At 41.4% G+C, this 23,022-nt stretch overlaps 1 protein-coding gene across 1 annotated transcript in view; it reads right to left on the minus strand.

The window, feature by feature from the left end:
* Nucleotides 1-1,095: 1,095 nt before the first annotated feature.
* The window catches only part of eipr1 (EARP complex and GARP complex interacting protein 1), a 44,227-nt gene continuing 22,300 nt past the window's right edge, over nucleotides 1,096-23,022 (minus strand). Inside the window, exons 6-9 of the mRNA XM_063908495.1 lie at nucleotides 18,879-19,015; nucleotides 8,930-9,097; nucleotides 5,227-5,394; nucleotides 1,096-1,566 (exon numbers count right to left, since the gene is read on the minus strand). Of these exons, the coding sequence (XP_063764565.1) occupies nucleotides 1,392-1,566; nucleotides 5,227-5,394; nucleotides 8,930-9,097; nucleotides 18,879-19,015 (648 nt within the window). The 3' untranslated portion in view covers nucleotides 1,096-1,391. The remainder of the gene's footprint in view (nucleotides 1,567-5,226; nucleotides 5,395-8,929; nucleotides 9,098-18,878; nucleotides 19,016-23,022) is intronic.

Raw genomic sequence — 23,022 nt, forward strand, 5'->3', positions numbered from 1 at the left:
GTGTGTGTGTGTGTGTGTGTGTGTGTGTGTGTGTGTGTGCAGCTCTTTGTGTTTTTGTGTGTCTCTGTGAGCAGCTTCTCTGATTAGATAGCTGAATATACTCTGTATTCAGCCACAGCACTGCCTGCCCCAACTGGCATAGCTAATGAAGAGCCTGTGCCCCTCCCTTGGCACTGGCGTGTGTGTGTGAATGTGTGATGCATGGAGCCAAGCTGCAATTACAAGGCCTGTCAATGGTGTCTGCCATAACAGAGGCTCGGACTGTCACTATTGACCAAACTCAACACACACTGTATGGTGGGAGGAGCGGAGAGAGAAGAGTGAAGAGCAGGGGAAGCAGAGAGGAGGACGAGGAAGAAGAGAAGGGATGGTGAAAGTGGAGAAAATCTACAGAAGGTAAGTAGGGTTGTTAATTAGTTTGTCCATCAGGTCAAACCGTTACATCTTAATGAGTAAAAACTGAATCACAATCATTACAGAAAATACAACAAAAAAGTGCTGAACTCTGTGATTGAACGCTTCATGTCTTAGTGTGGCCACATCCAAAAATATGATGTCACCGAAGCGGGGAATGGGCTGCGTATTTGTGTTTAAATATGTTTCTTTACTTAACATTTCGATAATGCTCTGATCTTTACCAATGTATTGTGAGCAGCACTCCTTATTAGTTATTGACACAATTAGTATTTTTATTAATTACTAAATTATTACCAAACGCTGCCTTTGAGTGTCTTTCAGCTAACTGCTTTGGTTTTACATCCCGCAAATGCACTGTAGTTGTTCAGACTGCCGAGCAAAAAATAACTTTCTTTGGAGCAGGTTGAGGTGGTCAGAAAAAAGATCCCTAAAAAGATGTGTTTGCTGCATGTGCAAATAAGCAACTGTTTGCCCTATTGACTTTCTAATGTGATAATATGTCACAGCTTGTTCTGCTGCCCCCAAGTGGCCAATAAATATGGTGTTCTATGATCAAATATCTTCAGCTGTATTTTATAACTGTAGCAGTTGTAATAATAACTAAGCACTAGTAAATACCTGTATTTTTAACCGGATAATATATAAATGATAAAAAAAGGGGTCAAAAGCAACAGGATATAATATTTTAACCTTTATTCTAGACCTTATGGAATTATGCCATGAGGAAAAGAAAAAGTACAGATTTTTTTTAAACTTTGATTTATATTTTATTGTTAACAGTTATCATTGAACCATATGGGCTACAGTGTATTTACATCTCACACACACACACACACACACACAGACGCTTTTTACCATTGCTGCCCTTAAGAGCACATGCAGTGTCTTCACAGCGCACTTACTGTGCCAAGTTATAATGGAATGTCATTTCTTAAGCTTCTTGCCGCATCACACGTGTACAGATGTGTCACTACTCAGAGCAGGATGCGGTACTTGAGGGCACGGGGGACCCTGTTGATGACGAGGCGGCCATCGTAGCTGAGCGAGGCGAAGAGCCAGGGGTCTGCTGATGACCACTCCGCAGCATACACGCTGTCTTCATGTTCCTCGTAGGTAGACACCACGCTGTCCTTCAGGGGCTCCTTACCCCTGAATCACACATGACACAGAGATGAGCTATGACCACTGGCAGAGCAATTCTTCACATGTTGCATCCAGGTCTCTGTATGCTTTTACCACCCATGTACAAATGACGTTGGAATACTATATGAAGGCTAATTTTAAATCATTTTGGTTCCCTTTGTAATCATTTTTGAATGTGTTTTTGGTCATTTTGTGGTTGTTTTACATCTGTTTGTGGTTATTTTACATCTTCTTTTTAATGATTTTGCATGTCTCTTAGTAATTTTGCATCCCTGTGATCGTTTTGGAAGTCTTTTGTTGAGTTTGGGAAGGCATTTTCAGTCTCTTTGTGCTTTTTTTGCATCTCCTTTAAGTCGATATTCATCTATTTTTATATGTTTGTGGTCACTGTGTCTCTTTGTGGTTATTTTGGGTCGCTTTAGACATTTTTAGTCTCCATGTAGTCCTTTTGGGGTTTTCTGTAGTCGTTATGTGTATGTTTTTTATTGTATCCATTTAATTTCAGTCATTAGGCGTCTCTTTGTGGTCATTTTGTGTCTTTTCAGGGAAATTTTATTAGTCAGACCCATGAGTCCTTTGGCCCCTGGGCTCCATAGGCCTGTTCAGTAATTCCTGTCATCAGCTCTAAAAAAAAGTGGTAATACGTATACTCTTACAAACACAATACTTCTGTTTGTATCGGTATATATTCTTTGAAAAGTTGGTGTCCAACACACTCCAGTTCCTGCTGAGGATTGGATAGTTTGCCTGTATTGCTGAGACATTTCTCCCACTGCTACAACGACTTGACAAAAAATACAATTTAAGAATTATTATCTAGCGTTATTGCCATCCCAGGTTTCTCCCAAACCCACCGCTGTACTGTAAGTAGTCCTGAGGGAAAACAGTGACATACATATTTTGGATTTATTTCCCACACAAACTGTTTCACACAGACAGTAGCTGCTCCCTCTGGCCAGCAGCCTAAAATAAAAACACTCTTAAGTGCTCTGCTCGACTCATTGGGGGGGAAAAAAAAACAAGAAGTGATATGAGCACTTGGCTGATGCTACAAAACACTGGACTCTGCTTCAGTTAGCCTAAAGTATTGCAAGGTCATTAAGGATCATTTCAATAGACAGTTCCCCTAAAGAAATTATTGTTTACTTCAATGAGATAACCTTCATTTCTAGCTGAGAAATAGTGACTCAGTTGTTTTTAAGGTACATATGCCTTAAAGTAATTCATCGAAAATGGGGATTCAAACCGAATCCACGTCAAAAGTCCTGCAATAAATCCCACTTTCATGAATTTAACAATGTTCAGTTATTGTTCAAACTGTTTTAGGTGATGTATTGCATTTCACTGGGACTAAACACTTTTTAAAAGAAGAGGCATACTGTATCGGTCCAGTTTTTACTAACCCTAACCTCCAATTGCCTATCAGCAGCACACCATATAAGGGATTATTTTTTTAAAGAATACTTCCTAAGATATAAAAAAAAATATCTACTTCTGTATGAAGACATAGTGATGAGCTGTTTAATTGTAAAACTGAGAACTCATTCCTTTAGAGAGTTAAAACCCTATCCTCCTCTGCTTGGTTATATTGAGAAGGGTCATGATCTTTGAATTTCGTTTTAAAATCAACCATCAAATTCCTGAAGATAGTCCCACCACTGGAGGAGTCCTGCCTGTAGTGTCCAGGTACCGTGTGGAGTGGACACGTACCATACACACAAGAGGGGTCAATCAGTATAGTGGAAGGGTTCAAACAAAGCTGAGTGCTGGTGATTAGGGAGAAGAGTTGATAATTGTGCATGAGAGTCAGTCATTGAGTGTAAGAGCTGGTAGTCATAGATAAGAGCCTGAATTAGACCATAGCGGATGGAGGACAGTGGCAGATTTAAAAAGTACTGAATAGTAACCACTACCCAACTCCAGAATTGTTTTGACAGTAATATTTGTCAATGTTTTGCGTCTCCACTTGGTCTTAAAGAGTGTGAAAGTGAAGGTTCAGGCAGTCAGCTCAAATCTTCAGGGCACTAATATCGAATGAACAGTTCAAATACATGGTATATTTCTTTATATGCTGATATATCTCACTGTGGGTTTCATTAGGCTCCTTGTGGCCGGAAACTAGAGATGTATAATTTACAAAACAACATCTATGAGGAGGTGAAAGATGACTGTCTGTGCCTTAAAGGGGCCCTATGGTGCTACATTTTAGCTTCATATTTGTATTTTGTTCCTCCACTGTGATATGTTTGCATGCTTTAATGTTCAAAAAGGTCTTTATTTTTGTCATACTGCCTTAGAAACGGTGGGATTTTAGCCTTTGAATACCAGGAAAGGGAAAACCCCAAAAAGCATAGTAGGGCCCCTTTAAACAGATAGTTTGGATGTATTATTGTGAGGATGTGTGGGGTACCTGTCCAAAGTCAGTGTATTTACTAAATTTGTAAGGCATACAATAACACAAACAAACTAATGTGCCGAGGGATAAGACCAGCACATTTCCCGCACTCTACAAAGTAAAATTCTGCCTCCATCTTCTGTAGACAACACACCGACTTTTGATGAGTACCCCATACCACCCCACCTCAAAAGATACAAACTCTCCCTTTAACACAGTTAAATAAATCTTCTCCACTTTAAAATATAGAATCAAAACTAAAAAATGGGAATCAACTTCCAAACACTTTTAGGAGGATAAGGGACGTTAATGGATCCCAAGGTAATAAGGGGATGCTCGGAGAAAGAAGAGGTGTCATCTTGAAATGCATTGGAGTTATAACGTTTTCAATGACGCTCATGTTTATAATGCATTATAGTCCGCCCGTGCGAGGCATCATTACCCTTAAAAGCATTAACAAATATTCATGATGCTTATAAGGTCGAGTATCATGATACTTCCTTATTGTTGGTCGTTCACTGACATGCAAATAATAATTTGTACTTTCAACATACTATACTGTATGATTATACCTTATATATTTATGCATAATAAAATATATATTATGTCAAAAAACTATGGGAATTATAATTTACTAGGACTCTTGCAAAGAAATATGAAGGTCATGTCTATGAAACATTATAAAGAATAAAACATTATAATGTAAATGGGTAGAATCAAGCATAACAACTTTAAAGAAGGCATATAAAGTATAATAAGCAGTGGAAATAATGTATTATATATTCACCCATCATGCATCACGACACAATGCCAAAGTGACAAAAGCAGGTAAATAAAAGTTAAAACAAAAAGTAAAAATAGCATATTAAGCAATATGAATACCAAACCAGGGTCACCACTTAATATACTTTATAATTTTGTTATGAATTGGTGTGCATTATTGCAGAAATGAATTTTATAAAGCCTTATAAATGCATTATCATTTCCTACGAATGTGCTTATGATGCATTATAGACGAGACCTTCATATGAAGGGTTGTTAAATAAAAAGGCCAATTAGGAAGTACTATGATTCCTGACCTTATAAGTCATTATAAAACAATTTATAATGTTATATAAATATTGATGTAAAGCCTAATGAAGATTTATGAGTGCTTATGACTATTATACAGGAGTATACAGGATTATAAAGCATTATAACTATGTTTTAATGCATTAAGGCGTGGTATCACTACATTTCCTTTCCTAAGTAGACCTTTTAGTTGCTCTTACTTGTCCTCCTGGTGGTTCTCCTCCCCCTCGCTGAGCTCCTCATCGTCCACCAAGTGTCCGAAAGGCTCTGAGGAGATGGACACCATGTTGGAGAGGATCAGACGGCTGTCACTGCTTGCTGTCAACACCAGCTGGTCATGGCTGTGGTTGTAGCGGACGCTCCATACCCTGGGACAAAAACACACCACACATGCATCCGATATTTAATAATGCAGTGATGCGAGGAGGTGCAGGACATTTAAGAGGGTCCAAAGTGATGTATGTTTTTGCCAGTGTTCAAAATTCTGTGCAAAGGGTTAGGGTTAGGTCCATCCTAAAACCCTAACCTACCGTTCTTGTTTTCATGCATGGGTTGGATGGTCTGCCCTGACCATCTGTAAACAAATACATTGGAACCCCCTTATATAAAAGGCTATTCTTGGTGCTCGTCCACCATATTTGTACACTACATCTGTCAGAAAAGTAAAGGAACCTGTCAACCTTTTATTTTGTCCCGAAGGTCCACACCGAGCTGGGGAAAAGGGTACGCTGCTCCGTCTGCTTGGAACCAGCTGCAACATGAACTGAAACACAGGGAGCTGGTCTCTCCATCAACTTTAAAGTGCTCCTTAATGACCGAGAAGAACAAAAAGATGCTTTTTATCATAGTGATCCTGATCGTGACCATACATGTTCTTTGTTATTGTTTTTAATTTGTGCCTGTAACTGTGCTGCTGACTATCTTGGCCAGAACTCTCATTGCTTTAATCTCAGTGAGATTTTCTGGGTTGAATAAAGGTTAAATAAATCAATTGAAACACTCTTGCCCACACAAATCGTGGAGAAAATTCAGCGTTCTCATTGGGATTCGCTTCATATTATGCCTTTCTGAGTATACTCAGATGCCAATAATGAGGATTTGGCACAGTCTATATTTAGGCTTCCTGATCACAATCCTAAACTCTCTGATCCTGGTTTTATTTGTTGCCCAGTTCCGCTTTCTCCAATTCAATTCTCCCTCACCTCTCCCCTCTCTATTTTTGTCCCCCTCTTTCAATTTTTTCCGATTGTCACCACCGTCTCCCCTTCCTGCTATTTTTCATCCTCCCTTTCATTCTCTTTTTGTGTTTCTCTATGTCTCTCTCCCTCTCTGTGAGCCCGGGGCGCAGCTCACAGTGCGGTCCCAGTTCCCTCACAGGGAGGGATTGAGGGATAACGGAGGCTGTTGACAGGAAATCAGCCTCGGCCACGCCGTTCCCCGCGCTCCCCTAATCCGCTTCCCTGCTAAAAAATAGTCCCTAATACCCCCAGCAGCCCCGAGGCCATATCCTGGCTGCGTTCCGAAAAAATGAGAGCGCACAACCGACACAAACGGAAACACCCACACACGTATATTCATCGCGCTGAAGATAAGTGGACAAATACACACAGGCGTATGCATATGGTGTATAGAAATGCTGGAATACACACAAATGCATGTAGCCACATATAGAGATAAAAAGAGAGTCCTTGCAAAAACACAGATAATATGGTGGCACACACACACACACACACACACACACACACACACACACACACACACACACACACACACACACACACACACACACACACACACACACACACACACACACACACACACACACACATATCTCCTATCTGAAAAGATCCTATCTTCAGCTATCTACAGTTATGGATATGTCTGCCAAGTCTATCTTCCTTTTGGAGATAACACCCGCTCTAGTGTGTGTGTGTGTGTGTGTGTGTGTATGTGTGTGTGCATATAGAACAATGTGCCTGTGTGTGTCTACCTTTATCAGGTAAGGACTGGTGTGCTGCAGCAGTAGCCCAGTTTGGCTTGCAGAAACACTGATCATCTATTCAGCTCACACAAGAGAAGAGTCTCCAATGTACACACACACACAAGTACACACAGGCACACACACACACACACACACACACACACACACACACACACACACACACACACACACACACACACACACACACACACACACACACACACACACACACACACACACACACACACACACACACACTTCTGCAGTACACCATGTTCAGCTCTGAGCATTGCCTGAAGCCTCACCGAAGATGAGCCGGTGCAGGACCTGGGCTCCACCCACAATGCAATCCTTACTGACAGAATTGGTAGCGGCCTATTTAATTAGTAATTAGTGTATTACTATCTTTTATTGCACCAGCAGTAGTTAGGGCATTTCATTAGTTAGGAGATAAAGCCATTAATAAATCCAGAAACCAATCAACAGTGTGGCAAAGGACTTATCATCATGTTTATCATTATTGTTGGTGAGTTTTACTGAACGTGCCTGAACTACACTCCGATGGTGTTTAAAGACGTTTCCCCATCACACAAACACAGTATAATTATATTAGACACAGAATTACTTTTCCCCCAGACAGTTGTAAAATGTAATGATATGATAGATTTCTTTTCCAACTATTTTTGTAATATCTTATCCTGAATTTAATAACATTTAAGATAAAATGTTATGGCCCCAAGCCCCAAGTTTAGTGAGCTCTGAGAAAACGTTGGAATTTGGAACAATATAATATGTAAAGGCAATATTAAACAAAAAGGGTGTGTGGATAAAGAAACAACGTGAACAATGTTGATTTCCTGGTTAGATTAATGTGAAGAATAAATCCTAAAATATGTCACCTTCACTTATATTATCAAATAAGACTCATATCCCCCTTCTCCATATATGGTATGTAGCCATGAATGTAATTTAAGTTTTCTTTTTCATCAGATATTTTTTGGGGCTAAAGAATGCTTTTATTTGAGATACAGTGGTTAAAGAGGGAGATATAGGAGATGACCTTTTCTGGAGTTTAGGCAGTGGGTACCGCATATGATTAACTATGAGTTATCTTCCTACATGGTTTGAATTTTATGTGTCTGTTTCTACCCTAAAACAATAGAATAGTTGCTTTGGTTTAGCCAAAAATGTGACTCTTGTTTTTTGTTTGTATTCTTAATACTTGTATACCTATAAGTTTGACTTATTCAAACTTAAATGTTCTCATTATTCAGTTTTTTTAAAGATATTTTTTGGTGAGAGAGAGAGAGAGAGAGTGCCTTATAGAGAGATACTTTGGTCAAAGCGGAAGTAGAGGAGATGACATTTCCTTAGATTTACCTCAGGATCAAATCCAAAGCCCGTTGAAAACATCAGTATTTGGCAGCAGACACCGAATATGGGCCGCCCGTTCTAAACACTGAGCTATCCTGCAGCCCAAATGATATGATAATTGGTCTTAGATTGGTCCCCAACATAAGGTGACTCAAAATATAAGTACTCAAGCAGCAAATACATCACATTAAAAGTTATGATTAAAAGATAACTCTTCATGGGACCTTGAACATTTCCAATCAGCCCTCCCTGCAATATGCCCCCAAGAAAAGCTGCCTTAAATTAACAAAGCTAATGTCAAATTAAATAAAATAATGGTATCAGCTATCAGACATTAACATTGCCCTAGAAGATCTTGAACGAGGGTCCAAAGACTGCCTGTAGTTCAAAAATGTCATACTTCATTAATCTCCACCCAAACCTGGACGCTAGTTAGTGTGACACTCAGGGACACGGAAACTTGAACTCCGGTCATCAGGTTCAAGGACACAGTACACATTCCCAGCCCCTGTCCGACCCTCTCTGGACACCCCCACCCATCCACCCACCAGTGAGAGTGCTCCTCCAGGGTTTTGACGGGCTCCTGGACGTTGCGGACGTCCCAGAACTTGACCTTGCAGTCGTCTCCGCAGCTTGACAGGTAGTACTGGCGGTTGGGATTGAAGTCCAGGTCGCGCACCAGCTGGCCGTGGGCATTCTCGATACAGTAGATCTGACTGGAGAGGGAGGAGAGGACAGAGGTGATTAAAAACAAGGCAGACGACAGGAGGCATAGAGGGGAAGACAGATGAGAGAAAGAGAGATGGGCATATGACAGAACAACGAAAGAGGGAGAGAATGAATCACGGGGTCAACACACACACACACACACACACACACACACACACACACACACACACACACACACACACACACACACACACACACACACACACACACACACACACACACACACACACACACACACACACACACACACACACACACACACACACACACACACACACACACACACACAGGAGAATGTTCCCAGGCTAAATCAAAGCCTCCTCCGTGTCTGTGTCTGTCAGCGAAGGCCAGGTTCAATGAAGAAGCCGGCACTGGCAGAGGTAAATTATAAAGGCGAGGCTCATAAGCACACAGCCCTGAGTTCCTGCTAGAGTGAAGCTAACAGGAAGACATGACAGAGGAAGAGACGCTCTGTGCATTGTTTCACTTTCCATCTTTCCGACCATCTCCTTTCATCTCCTGTACTGTACGTTTTCCTCGGCTTAGCCTTGTCTCGTCTCCTTACACACAGTATACAAGTCGAAATACTATTGCAACATCTTCTATTTGCAATATCCTTGACCTTCAAACCAGGAGTTTTCTTTTTGTGTTGGTGTGAAGGTATAGTTGCCCAATCATCGCCACCATGCAGAAACATGACTACATAACAGTCATTTTTTAGACACAGATATATGATAGGGGATGGGACACATTTGTACTGGTTATAATGGGGAGGAATGTCTACAACTGCATTAACACATAGAGCAAGTAGTTGCCCTATACATGTCCTTTTGAAATGATAAACAGTTTGATCAAGTGACGTCAATACACAGTGTATAAAACATCTTTAGGACTGCGTAACAGCAGCTCATAATGTTTCAAATGAAACCCTCTTTATTTGTACATACACATTGAAATTTGACCACTGAATTTTACCCATCCTATTACAAAATGCAGTGTTGTACAGCGCCAGTGGGGTCAGGTGCCTTAGTCAAGGGTACCATGGCAGGGCCCAGGAGGTGAAATTGGACCTTTCCAAGTACCAGTCCACACTTTTTACTCTGGTCTGTATGGAGACTTGAACCGCGACTGTCTGGTTCCCTACAGACTGATCTCACGCTACACCAATAAAGCTTATATACTGTATGTGTGTGTAAAAAAGTCACTAAGTTTAATAATGGTTCCATTGCTGATTAAAGTAAGCTGTCTTTGGAGCCTATTGATACTGTTGTCTAACTTTGAGAGGGATGCAGAAAATCACGCGGGCGTCAGAGAATAGAAACCAATTTGAATAAACTACTAATAATTAAATCCAGAGGTCTTTCTTTACCAACACAAGGCAGTAGAAAAGCTGCACTTGTTTTTCCCTCACCACCATTTCCTCTCCAGGCTAGCCTAACAAAGCTCAGCTAGGCACGGCTTTGTTCAGTGGAGTGGAAAGCCTCAGTGTTATGGCCCAGCTGGAAGCCAACAGCAGCTAGCCAGCTAGCTAGTCACCCTGCTGATCACGTTAGGCAATTAACATGCTAATTAAAAATCTCATTAAAATAAAGGAGGTATAAGAGAATGACCTCAGGCAGACCGCTGGGCTTCAATTAGGTCAAGGCAACTCAGTGACTGTGTGTGACTCTGTCGGTGTGTGTGTCTGTGTGTGTTGTCACTGCCACCGGACTGTTTCCTTGGTGTTAGCATATGGAGCTTGACAGACAATGTCAAATATCTTCCACCAGCTTCCACTGAAAAACACATTTTCAGCAAAGATGAAGCTACTTGTCTGCTCTAAATGACTAATTCTGCATTAATAAGTTTACATAGATGGATATCTGGAGTGAAATTATTAGCATGTCAATGCAACTTGATCCCTGGTTATAAGGCTATGGATATGTCTGAGTTGCATACTTTATACCAATTTATTTGGTGCATTCTTGCTGAAAAAGGGCCAGCATAAAGACCTATAATCACTTTGTTAAGGGCGTTTTTCAGCTCCAAGAGCTCAGGAATATTGCCATTTCTTAAAAGCTCGTTGTAGCGGTATTAAGGTTTAGGTAATATTACAATTTACACAGTAAGGTGACTTAAAAAAATCTATTTTAGTTAAAGTGGTGATACATCGTCATAGAAATATGTTGAGGGTAACTCATGTATAACTTTTATCAGTAAGGTAGTAATGAACACAATACTCATAGTATTGCTTTTAGTCACATTTACTATGTCAAGTAATAAGTAAACACTAACATAACAAATCTATTGTTATCTTTCATTGACACCGAGACAGTTCCTAGTGTGCTACCAGAAGAAACAAAACTGAATGTTGACGAGGCGATGATATCACTGTGTTGTTGTTGTTGAACTCATCTATACAAAAGTACGAGGACAAGCATACTCCAGAAACAATAGGACATTAGTCCAAATAGATAATAAAAAGCGAAAAGGGAGAGGCTATGAATCTGACTTGTAACTTTAAGTGAACTTTTATTTTACTCAAAGCAGCATTTCCATGTGTTATTTTGAGCGGGAGCACATGATTTATTTACAGCACTTCCCCCCTCTCTTGTGTGTGACTCTGAGGTAAAAGGCGTGACCCCGGGCTGTAGGGTGGCTGGTGTTCAACCCGACCCGCCGTGGAATGGGACACGCCCGGCGCGTGAAAAGGAAATGGAGCAGGAAATTGGGTTAGTTTCGCTCTTTCCCTCTCTGGTGTCTCTAAGCAATCCCCTCAACACCAGCACACACAGGGACACACACACCCTGATGCATACACTCCCCTTGCCCTGCTAATAGCGGAGGGACCTGGGACTTTTTATAAGTGTGCAAGTGTGTGTTTGTGTTTGTATGAGGGCAGAGGATTAGAGTTGTGGCCAGCCTAAGCCACTAAACACACTCAATCTCAAATCATCCAGTTGAGTGTGTGTGAGTGTGAGTGCTGGGTGGGTTGATGAGGGGACAGGAGACCTATTACACACACTGTTAGGCACACACAGATAAAAACATGAACTGGGGAAACACACTAAAATACTGTTATGTGTGTAAATACAGAAGAAGATTTAGTTGTGTAAGAGGGAAGCGACAAAGGTAGAGAGACAAGCACACATTTGGCCACCAAACACACACACACACACACACACACACACACACACACACCCTCCTGGCTTAGTCTGGGTGATAAATCTCTCCACTGAGGGGATCGACTGGAACACAGACGCTCACAATCGCACACAAACCCTCACACACACACACACACACACACACACACACACACACACACACACACACACACACACACACACACACACACACACACACACACACACACACACACACACACACACACACACACACACACACACACACACACACACACACTTCTGTTTCTATGACAACTGCAGTGGGGAGGGAGGGGTGGAAAGAAAAATCGAAAGAGGAGAGCAATCATTTCATCGCTGATCAAAATTAAAGCCTGGCTTTGAGAGGGAGCTGGCAGAGAAAGAAAGATGGGAGAAAGAGAGGCAGGTAGAGGGAGGGAGGGAGGGAGGGAGGGAGGGAGGGAGTCTTCACATGCACATGAGTAAGGGACCATTACTTTAAGCAGCCTAAATGATGGGGGGGTGTTGATGTTTTTTTCAAAAAAAGTTGTTTAGTGAAAAACTAGAAGTGTAGAACACATTAAAAAGTGTCTGAATTTAGTAAATGTCAGTGATACTGTAGCTGTATTAAAGATTTGAAGTAAACAAACATCTAAATACGATACATTGTAGTGTAGTTGACAGGGTTCCATTCTAGCCACCCGGCTGACATTACTCAAGCTATTGTTACGTTTGTTATCCATGTCCGTAAATCCTTATCCTTAAAAGCCTTTACTTTGTCAAACTGAAAATATACTAACTCTGTCTCAAATCAAGTACCCACCCATTCAAAAAGAACCAAAATCCAGAGGTTAGTCTGCCACCATGCTACCATCATTGTAAACTTGACAGGCATAGCAACAGTATCTAAGAGAGGTTGGGGGCTGGCATCACAAATCTCCCTATATTATTTTTTTGTTTTCCTTCTCTAATTTCAAGGTTTGCATAAGGTCATGAATACACCATTATGAGATAAACACTATGATGTCTGGTTCGTGTCTAGAGGGGAAAGTTGGGGGTAAGGGGGGGGGCTTGGAGAACATGAAAAGGTTACAGATGATCGATTTGACAGTAGCGGGGTTCAAAAGGTCAGTCTCAGATCGACAGCGGCGTACGGACTACCACTATTTCAAAAACAGCTGACATCTTTCGCATAACGGCTCGTATTGGAATGTCGGATTATCCTGATAGGCAACACTTTTTGCATAATGGAGCGATATCTGAATATGTGAATAAAATAGAGGATGGAAAAAACGCTTTTGAATGACTGGCTTATGTTGGGTACCCTATCATTATGGCACTGCCAAATCTGTTGAACAGGTGCAATGAAAAGGCTGTGTTTTTGGTCATGAGGCGTGCGGTGTGTGTGAGCCACTGTTGTGTGTTGGCAAGACGAGCTCTGATGCTGTCTAGCACCAACAGACAGCTGGCTTTTAACCTGGACTGTGAAGGAGCAAATAGCACCACTATCAATCATTCCACCTTCTTTTACGCTCCCCTCTCTTTCTTTATCGGCTCTTTCTCCTGTCAGTCTCTCTCTCACGTGCGCACATACACACCACAGGGGAGGTGTAGAGAGTCCATGCTTCACTGCAGCACTGCACTGCTTTTCAGTATGCACCCTGCAGTGCATGGTATGGCCGCAAGCATGACAGCTATTACACAGCTCTGAGTGCGTGTGTGCGTGTGAGTGTGTGTGTGTGTGTGTGTGTGTGTGTGTGTGTGTGTGTGTGTGTGTGTGTGTGTGTGCATGTTGGTTGCCCCTCACTGTGGAATGTCGATCCAAGAGGGAATTCAAGGGAGATGCAGTGGAAGAACATCTCCAATGACAGGCATGCCTTCCTGTCTTTCCCTCACACACACTCACACACACACACACACACACACACACACACACACACACACACACACACACACACACACACACACACACACACACACACACACACACACACACACACACACACACACACACACACACACACACACACACACACACAGCTGTATGCCCACTGGCTAGTACTACATGCCTGTTAGCTAGCCTAATATTATTCAAAGGCTGGAAGCACCCCTGTGTGCCGAGAACGACACACAGTTGGTTCCCCAAAAACATAACACTGTTTTTATTCAACATTTTACAACAGAGACATTTTTAAGTTACTGACATAATTGCTGGCATCGATGTGTCCATAATTTCATATCAGAGCCTAAATGTTGAAAATCTGTATTCAAGGCTAATATCATTGCATTGTTCCTTGATCATTTCTGATTTGTTTAAGCATACAATATTTTTTGGGAACAATCAATATATATTTTCTGACACTAGCGACCATTAGCCAGTATAGCCACCATATAAGCTACTGTTCATACCAGTGCACCCTGAATGTGTGAAATTGAACAAGTGTGTTAAAATCTGCAAAGCACATAATGTTTTCAGCTCAGTTTGTCAATCAGCAGGATGACAAATAAACAACGGCCTGAATTACCATTACACATAGTGGAGGAGTGCAGTATGGGCCAAAGAAGAACCAATTCATTTTTGAAATGGATTGAGTCACGTTTTGTTGTAGTCAAGTGAACTGAACGCCCCTAAAAGTCAGAAACTTGTTTGTCTTGTGGTGTCCATGTTATTTCCAATGACTACTACAAGCTCACGAACACACCATAGGTGAAAGAACAACTTACTTAATCAGGAAATGGGACCAACTGAGGAACATGTGAATGGATGACATTTTTTCCTTTGTAATGTGTCTAAATGCATTTAATTATGTTCCACACCAATCCCAATTATTTGTCTACACTGGAAACCCTGAGGTTCCATCACATTGATTTTCTGTATATTAAATATGATGTTAATTTAATCGATATTTGACATGGAAACTCCTCAAAATGCTCCAAGTACCTTCTTACAACCTACGGCCTAAGTGAAATAAGACTTTAAAATATGCATTAATGCCTATGAAATCACAACAGCAGTCCCGTTCAACAGGGATTAGATTGTGAATAATGTAAAAGCAGAAGTACAATAAAAAAGACAGGCTTAGAAGAAGTGAAAATGTGTCAGGCTTTTCCATTAAACACCACTTTCTGTCCCCAATATCGGAGAAGAGTATTTCATAATTTATATAATGCTGCATATTACATCAGTACAAACTAGAACAGGCTCCATATATGTTTTATAAGCAGTGTTATCTTTTATTTTTTTAGAAGGACTGTGTGTCTGGGAGATGGGGTGTGTTGCAGAATCTGTGCTCCTCTCCGGGGTGTAAGATGACTAACTAAAGGCGGCTGCTACTGCTGGGCCGCTCTCCCTGTCCTTATTTTCAGAGCACGGCAGCCGTGATTGGGCTGGCAGAGAGGGGGACGAGCCTCGGGGAAGTTAAGGGAAGGAAGGGGGGGTGAAAAGAAGAGTGTGTATCTGTGTACTTCCCTGTGTGCGCCTATGTGTTTGTGCAGGTGTGAGGGGACATCTCAGAGGTCATCTGAGGAGGCAGTGGAGCGTGCTGAAAGGCTGCCATCACACAGCTGCCACACCAACTGGACACACACACAGAAACAGCACACACACTTACAAGCAGGTCACATTTATGTAGAGGCATGAGCTCACCGCACCACGCGCACACACTAACAGAGAGGTACACACGGCAAAGAGTGAACACAGGAGAGCACACAGTCACTTGTCACATGCAAGTCACTTACTCAAACAGACTCACACACACGTGACTCAACGCTCATTCACACTTGCAAGCTTTTCACTCGCAACCACTTCACACCAGCGCATGGACGCGCACGCCTGAACACACACACTCAGGCAAACACTCCATGCCCTTGGTTTCTGTCTGAGTGAAGAACGCACACAGATTCATTCAGTTATTGGATAAATGACAAAAAAAGACCTACAGAAATCAGGAAGCTGTTACTTATATGGTCATTTGAAGCTATAGGAATCTTTTCTTGTTTTTAAAAGGAGCCCTATTATGCTTTTTTGTGTGTAATAAAGAGCTTTCTGAACATTAAAGCAGGTAAAAGATGGGCACAAAATATAAATATCAACCCCAAAATAAGCATATTAGGCCCCTTTGATGTAGGCTTTTTTGTATTACTTGTTTTGGGTCTTTTAGGTAAACTCAATATTTGATACATTACTGATTCACATGCTGATTGTTATGTTAATGAAATCGACAATTATTTGTATTATTATATATTTAATTATTCATTATTAAAAAGAAATTAAGTAGACATAGAGGGAAAGTTTCCAAAAAAATGAAGAAAAGCAACCAATCTGGAAACAATTATTAGTTGCTTATTTCATTATTAGTTTTTATTTTGTGTTGATCCACTAGTGGATTTTTTGTCTCACAATTACAATTTTGTCCCAACAATTTACTTGTGTATATCCTTCTTTTGCATTTGATGTGTTACTCCCATCAGTATCTAATGTTATATTGTGTAATAAACAATATGGAAAGCATTTAGTAAACGTATCTTGTTTCAAATTAAAGGTGATTATGCCCCTAAGCTGAATTTACCTATTGATACCTATCGATTCATGGCAAACAATTAGAAAGACCACAAAAATGTATTTAATAATTTTACGTGGATGACAAACTTTCCAAAGATACCAGCTGAATTTTGGGAAAATGTGTCCAAAATATATCTTTCAGTAGTACTGTGATATCAGAGATGAGTCTGTGCTAACAAGCCCTGTGCTGCCGCCCCCTCCTTCCCTTTGTGCCGACGGCCAAATCAGCACTGTTGCATCTTTCAAAATAGCACAGCGGGAGGAGAACGGCCAAAATGGAGCGTGCATGAACTCGGTAATTTGTTATGGGGCTGAAGGGGAATGATATCAATGGATGCACTATCTTATCTGGGCCTGTGATACACATCTTGTAAATATATATACATTATATACATTTTCCCTCTCCTTCAACCGGGGCCCCCCACTCAATCTCCTCGGCACGTTGCCGTTATCACTGCGATGGATAGCGAGGTGATTATTATTCCTCTGGAAGAGCACACACGTACACACTTGCTGACCTCGCTCATCACATACACAAATGCAAACAAAGCACACACAATGCATGCACACGCACAGCTCGAGGTTGGGAGGTGGGTAGCTGATAACCTGCAGTTACAAGGTTAATGTGGGGTAGTACACATGCTCCATGTCAAACTGGAACATTAGAACTCGGCCGCCTCGCACTTTATCAGGGGCTGCGGAGAAGCTCACACTTCATTACATTCATGAACAACCACAGGCTAACAAAATGTTTTATATGAAGACAGGGGGACACTGACAGAGGCTCAGTCCACCGTCTCCACTGAGGATATTAGTGGACGGCAGGAGCTCAGTCTGTAGGGACTTGGCTTCGGTTCAGACCAAAATAATACGGAGTGTGGACTGGTGGTCGGAAAGGTGCCCTGCTGAGGGGCCTTTAAGCAAGGCACTGAACCCCCAACTGCTCCATGGCAGCTGACAGACTGGCAGGCGCCTCTCTATTTTGCCTCTACATGTGTGCACCTATAGCTGTATTCCAATGCATGCGGCGGTGGTAAGTAATATTTAATCAAGTACTGTATTTAAGTACTTAAGTACTCCATTTTATTCTACATTGTACTGATCCACTAGAATTCAGAGGTTAATATCATACTATTACTTCACCACATTTATTTATTACCTTTTGTTATTTTGCAGATTTGAACTAGTGATGTGAAATATAAACAACACTTAAATAAGAGTTTGGTTTCACCTGGAGTAAATTCTCAAGCTACCCTGCAGTATACAAAGTCATTAAAACTAGCTGCACCTTTACCAGCTTTGAGAACATTTTAATGCATCAATAATTATAATAAAACATATCATATATTATTCTGAAATGGACCAATCTGCATATTGAGTGCTTTGACTTTTAATACTTTAAGTTTATTTTGATGCTCATACTTTTGTACTTTTACTAGAGTAACTTTTTGATTGCAGGACTTTTACTTGTAACAGAGTATTCCTACATTCTGGTCCGTGGAAAACTTAATTCTCCCCAAGAGGATCAATAAAGGCTTGTGATTGGTACAAAAGTTGAAGCAAAAGAAGAAATCTGTAAAGCATTCATTCGGCGTGATGAGTCACATTACATGTATATTTCAGCATGCTGCACTGAAATGTCTTGTAATTACATGTAAAATGACACATTATTAAGCTCTGAGAGTATAACTTACATGACTCACTGCTGTCAGATTTAAATCCAGGCTGTAGGAAAACATCCGACTGGTTTTAAAATCAGGTGCATGTGGAAATGTGTCATGTAAAAAAAAGGTCTTAATACTGAGTGGCAAAGCTTACAGAACACATGCCTCATGTTTTAAAATGTTCAATATGACTGAAGCTTCTTTTTTTCAAGCTCGCGTTTCTAGCATTGGCTGATGGGGTTTTATAAACTCATGTGCTTACGGAGGAGAGGTTTTTGTGAAATAAATAAGAAAATAAAGAACCTCTACCTTAAATAATGGTCATTTAAAGTGTCAATATCAGGATTTTCAGGAACAATCTCCGATTTGAAAATACAAAAAATATTGTATTTCCTGACCAGGCCCAGCCAGAGGAGCTCACCTCATGGTGCGAAGATCCCAGCCCCGTATGGCCGTGTCATTGGCCGTGGCGAGCTGGCTGCAGTTGTGGTGGGGGCTCCACTTGCCCGAGGTGAACTTCAGCTGGCCTTTGCCCTCCAGGGTGGCAGTGCTGGAGACCTGCAGAGGACAGCAACACCTTCATTACCATCTCAGAGCAGGGACGTGAGTTTCATCCAAATCTGTGCGACGGGTTCAGTCGGCGCGAGGCACTCAATCAGCATAATAAGGCTTTATTAGAAGTCATTTTCTCTGCAGGCCACCTTCAACACTACAATGGTTCAGTGTGACACCACGGTAATATTTTGGCCATTACTGGAACACCAACTGCCTGCAGATATACGCCAATCTGAAAAATGTGCACGCAGAACTTTTACCTACTTTAAATGTCTCACTCAAGATTAAATTTCGTTCTGATCAAGACTCAAAGCTGCATAAATTAACATAGGTTATTATAACAATTCATCAAATTCCTGTCAACAGTGAGTTGTGGTGACACACTCAATGTACCAAGCTCTGCAGTTTCTATTTTCTCTCAAGAGCTTTTTAGTGTCTTTAAGCTTGTTGTTTTGGTTTTCTGGCAGGCTAGTTTTGCTCTCATTAACTTGTTTTTCAGGCAGTGGTTTCCAAAAAAAGCTGGGAAAACCCCACTCTACGCTATCTGCCCAGTCTACGATGGTAATATAAGATTGAAAATCACATTACATTTATTTAAGCTGTCACTGGCTTAATTTGAGCCCATTTCTTTATGGGAATAACATTTTTGGTTTAGTATTGCCATCCCCAGTTGGTGATTTATCCATCCCAAATTAATTTTCTTTTTCTTGACACCAAAGGTTCAGAGGTTTGTTACTAAATTAGCGAAAAAAAACCGTTTTCTATTAAAGATATTTCATATTTTATCAGATTTTCCCTTTTTCTCCAACTTAAAGAAAAACACCATTATTTGGGATTTTATTTTACGCAATGCAGCCTGACATTTTTAAGGAGCTGGTGGAAAGCATAACCGAACAAAGATTTGTGTTGAAATTGGACATGAATTCTTCAAATGGACAGTAAAGCAAACAAGTACAATAAATTCTGTTTGTATGCTTCTTCTGGATGAGTAAAGTGCTTGCCAACAAGGCATTCGTAGTGAATTCTTATCTGATGTCAGATGTTGTGTTTTCAGCTTGTTTTCCTTTCCCTAAATAGCCAAAATATTAATTTGGAGCTTTAAATAACCTGCTAAGATAGTCAGTATGCACTGAATGGATGAAAAAACATTACTTTAAATAACATGTTTTATAAAAATAAACTTTTACCTAGCATATTAAAATACTGATAACACCAGTAGTGTTGTAAATATTTTCTCAGAATCTGCTCTGTGTTCTCTGTGTCTCTCTTCATAAGTAAAGCCACTTTGCTGCAGTGCGCTCCGACATATGGATCAGTATGTTCTGTTCTCATTTCATACAGCCAGACCCCCCCAGCGTGGGCGCTGGGAGGAAACAGCATGGACCTGTCTGTTCTGTGACCTGCTGCTCAGTCAGCAGACCCCCTGACCCCCGGCTCCCCTTGGTCCAAGAGCAGGGATCCATACACTGGATCGCTCACAGTTACTTATAGATCAACTGTTGAGAGCAAGATGAGCCCCCGGAGGATTAAAGAATGGTGAGTGTTGAAAACGGAGTCATAATAGTCTGTTTAGGTTGGTTTGACATTCACACTAATTACACTTTCTTAGGTATTTCAACATTTAACTGACAAAATGATTGGAGCAGTTCAGCTGAAAGGCAGTCAGGTTAAATTGCCACATTTAAGGCTTTTAAAACAACATGTCATGCTTTTCATTGGATATTTATCAAAGTCAAAACACTACAGGGACTTAAAAAAGCATATCATTTCATCAAGCTACTTTATAAATGGAATCCAATTAATTCCGCGGGTCGGCTTTGGGAATGATTATTTTCTATGATGCATCTAACAATTCTAAAAAGCAGCATCGCATTGCTCCATTTTCCCTGCTCTCTGACTATCTGTGGGGTTTTTATCCTTATCTTTCTCCTTCTTCCATTTCTCTCCCTCTCCCCTCCCTCTCTCCAGCGTCTCTGCCCGTTGGAGCAGGGATCATCGATCGCCCCGTCACCACACAGCTCCCTGGTACACTCTCATTATTTCAGCTAGAGAGGACAGAGGCAGTGCGGGCAAGAGAGAGACAGGCCGTCAGAGCAGCAGGGAGGGAGGGAGGGAGGGAGGGAGGCTGAGGAAGGAAAGCAGAAAGGATGAAAGGAAGGAGAACAAAGAGGGTAAAAAAAATAAAAGAATGAAAGGAAATAAGGTGGCAGAGGAAGTGGGACATAAACAATCGGACGAGGAGAGAAGCACGGATTCTTCTGTGGCCTTGGTGTAAAATTCATTTATTTTCCAAGATTTTTTTCATGATTAAATCTCTCTCTCTTTTTCACCATCTTATATTAATCCTCACACAATCAGACAAGTTATTTGATTAAAGACAACTTGAGCTCAGAACACCTTTACATAGCTTACAGTGTAGTTTTATCTATGTTTCTGTGTTGCTATCCACGAGTATCTTGCGTTCCTTTGTGTGTGTTGGCAGAAATTGCAGCCTAAAGTGTACTGTAGTACCCAGCCTAAAAGCTTGTCGGATAGCCGGAGAATGTCTCTCTCTGATGTTGTGTTAAAAACCCAGCTATCAGGCCTGCCGTATAGCTCAGCTAGTGAGCTTGGGACCATTTGCTACAGTGATCCCCTCTGTCTCCCCGTTTCAACTCTGTCTCTACAATCAGTGCCAACTCAGTGTGATAAAAAGTGTGCAAATAGATACATTTGTATAATTGCAAACAGACAATATACTATTGGCGAAATGGCTTGCCCTTATTTATTTTTCTGGATTTTGATTTTTATCATTTGTATCTGAAAGGGCAGCTAAAAAACAATCGGAAAATGTGGGGATTTGGACATTTTAATAGTTGAGGTAGGGGAAGAGAATAATATTCACATGGAGATAAGGTAAGAATATGAATATTAAACAACAATCAAACAATGTAAGCTACAAATACATGGTTCTGTTCTAACAAAGGAAAAACTGCTGATCGTTCCTCCAGTAAATGGATCAGGTTCCTTCTGTCTGACAGAAAAACTCCACGATCGCTGGGAAGTTTGGAGTAGGATTCTCCTTCTCTGCGACAGCTAATGCCCGAGCTCCGTGCATCCCAGGTTCCCAGCTTTATTAAAGCGCTAACCAAATTAGGGACCCTAACAAGGCAGCACACACAACACTGGGGGACGCATTCATTTAGGACGCAAGCGGCACTAATGCAAAGCTATCTGTCAAATCGCCATGCATTTATGCTTCCTCTTCTCTCCGGTACAGGAGGTGTGTTGCTGTGTGTGTGTGTGTGTGTGTGTGTGTGTGTGTGTGTGTGTGTGTGTGTGTGTGTGTGTATGATAGCAGATGTGCAGGACAAGGTGTGTGGGTGTGCTGTGAGCCGGTGGAGATGTTCTCACTCAATACCACCAGCATTTCTAATTGATGAGCCATGCACGCACGTGCACACGCGACCGCGCACGCACGCAAACACACACACACACACACACACACACACACACACACACACACACACACACACACACACACACACACACACACACACACACACACACACACACACACACACACACACACACACACACACACACACACAAATCCTCCTTCAAACAATGCACATCGGTAAGCTTATGCACATGATCCTCTCCTCTATATGCATACACACACACACTCACGCAAACACTCACACCGTACACACACACTAATCTAGGCCAGACCCTTGAGAGAGAGACACATCCACACTGCAGCTGGACACGGCTTGAGATGAACACATCACCCTCTGACAGATAGAGGGAATGGGAGAGAAAAGAGTGGGATGAAAGGAAGGAGGGAGGGAGGGAGGGAGGAGAGAGATTAGCATTCTCATCAGCACTGGAGGAATTTGTCTTGACTGCCAAGCTCCTTCTCCTCTTTCTTATTCCCTTTCTCCTCATCAAGCCCCCTCTCTACTTATCCATATCTCCCTCTTCCGCCTCCCTAATCTCCATCTTTCCAATCAGTCGTGTCCTCCGTTGCT

This window comes from Eleginops maclovinus, chromosome 19 (assembly GCF_036324505.1).
Source record: "Eleginops maclovinus isolate JMC-PN-2008 ecotype Puerto Natales chromosome 19, JC_Emac_rtc_rv5, whole genome shotgun sequence".
Lineage (NCBI taxonomy): Eukaryota > Metazoa > Chordata > Actinopteri > Perciformes > Eleginopidae > Eleginops > Eleginops maclovinus.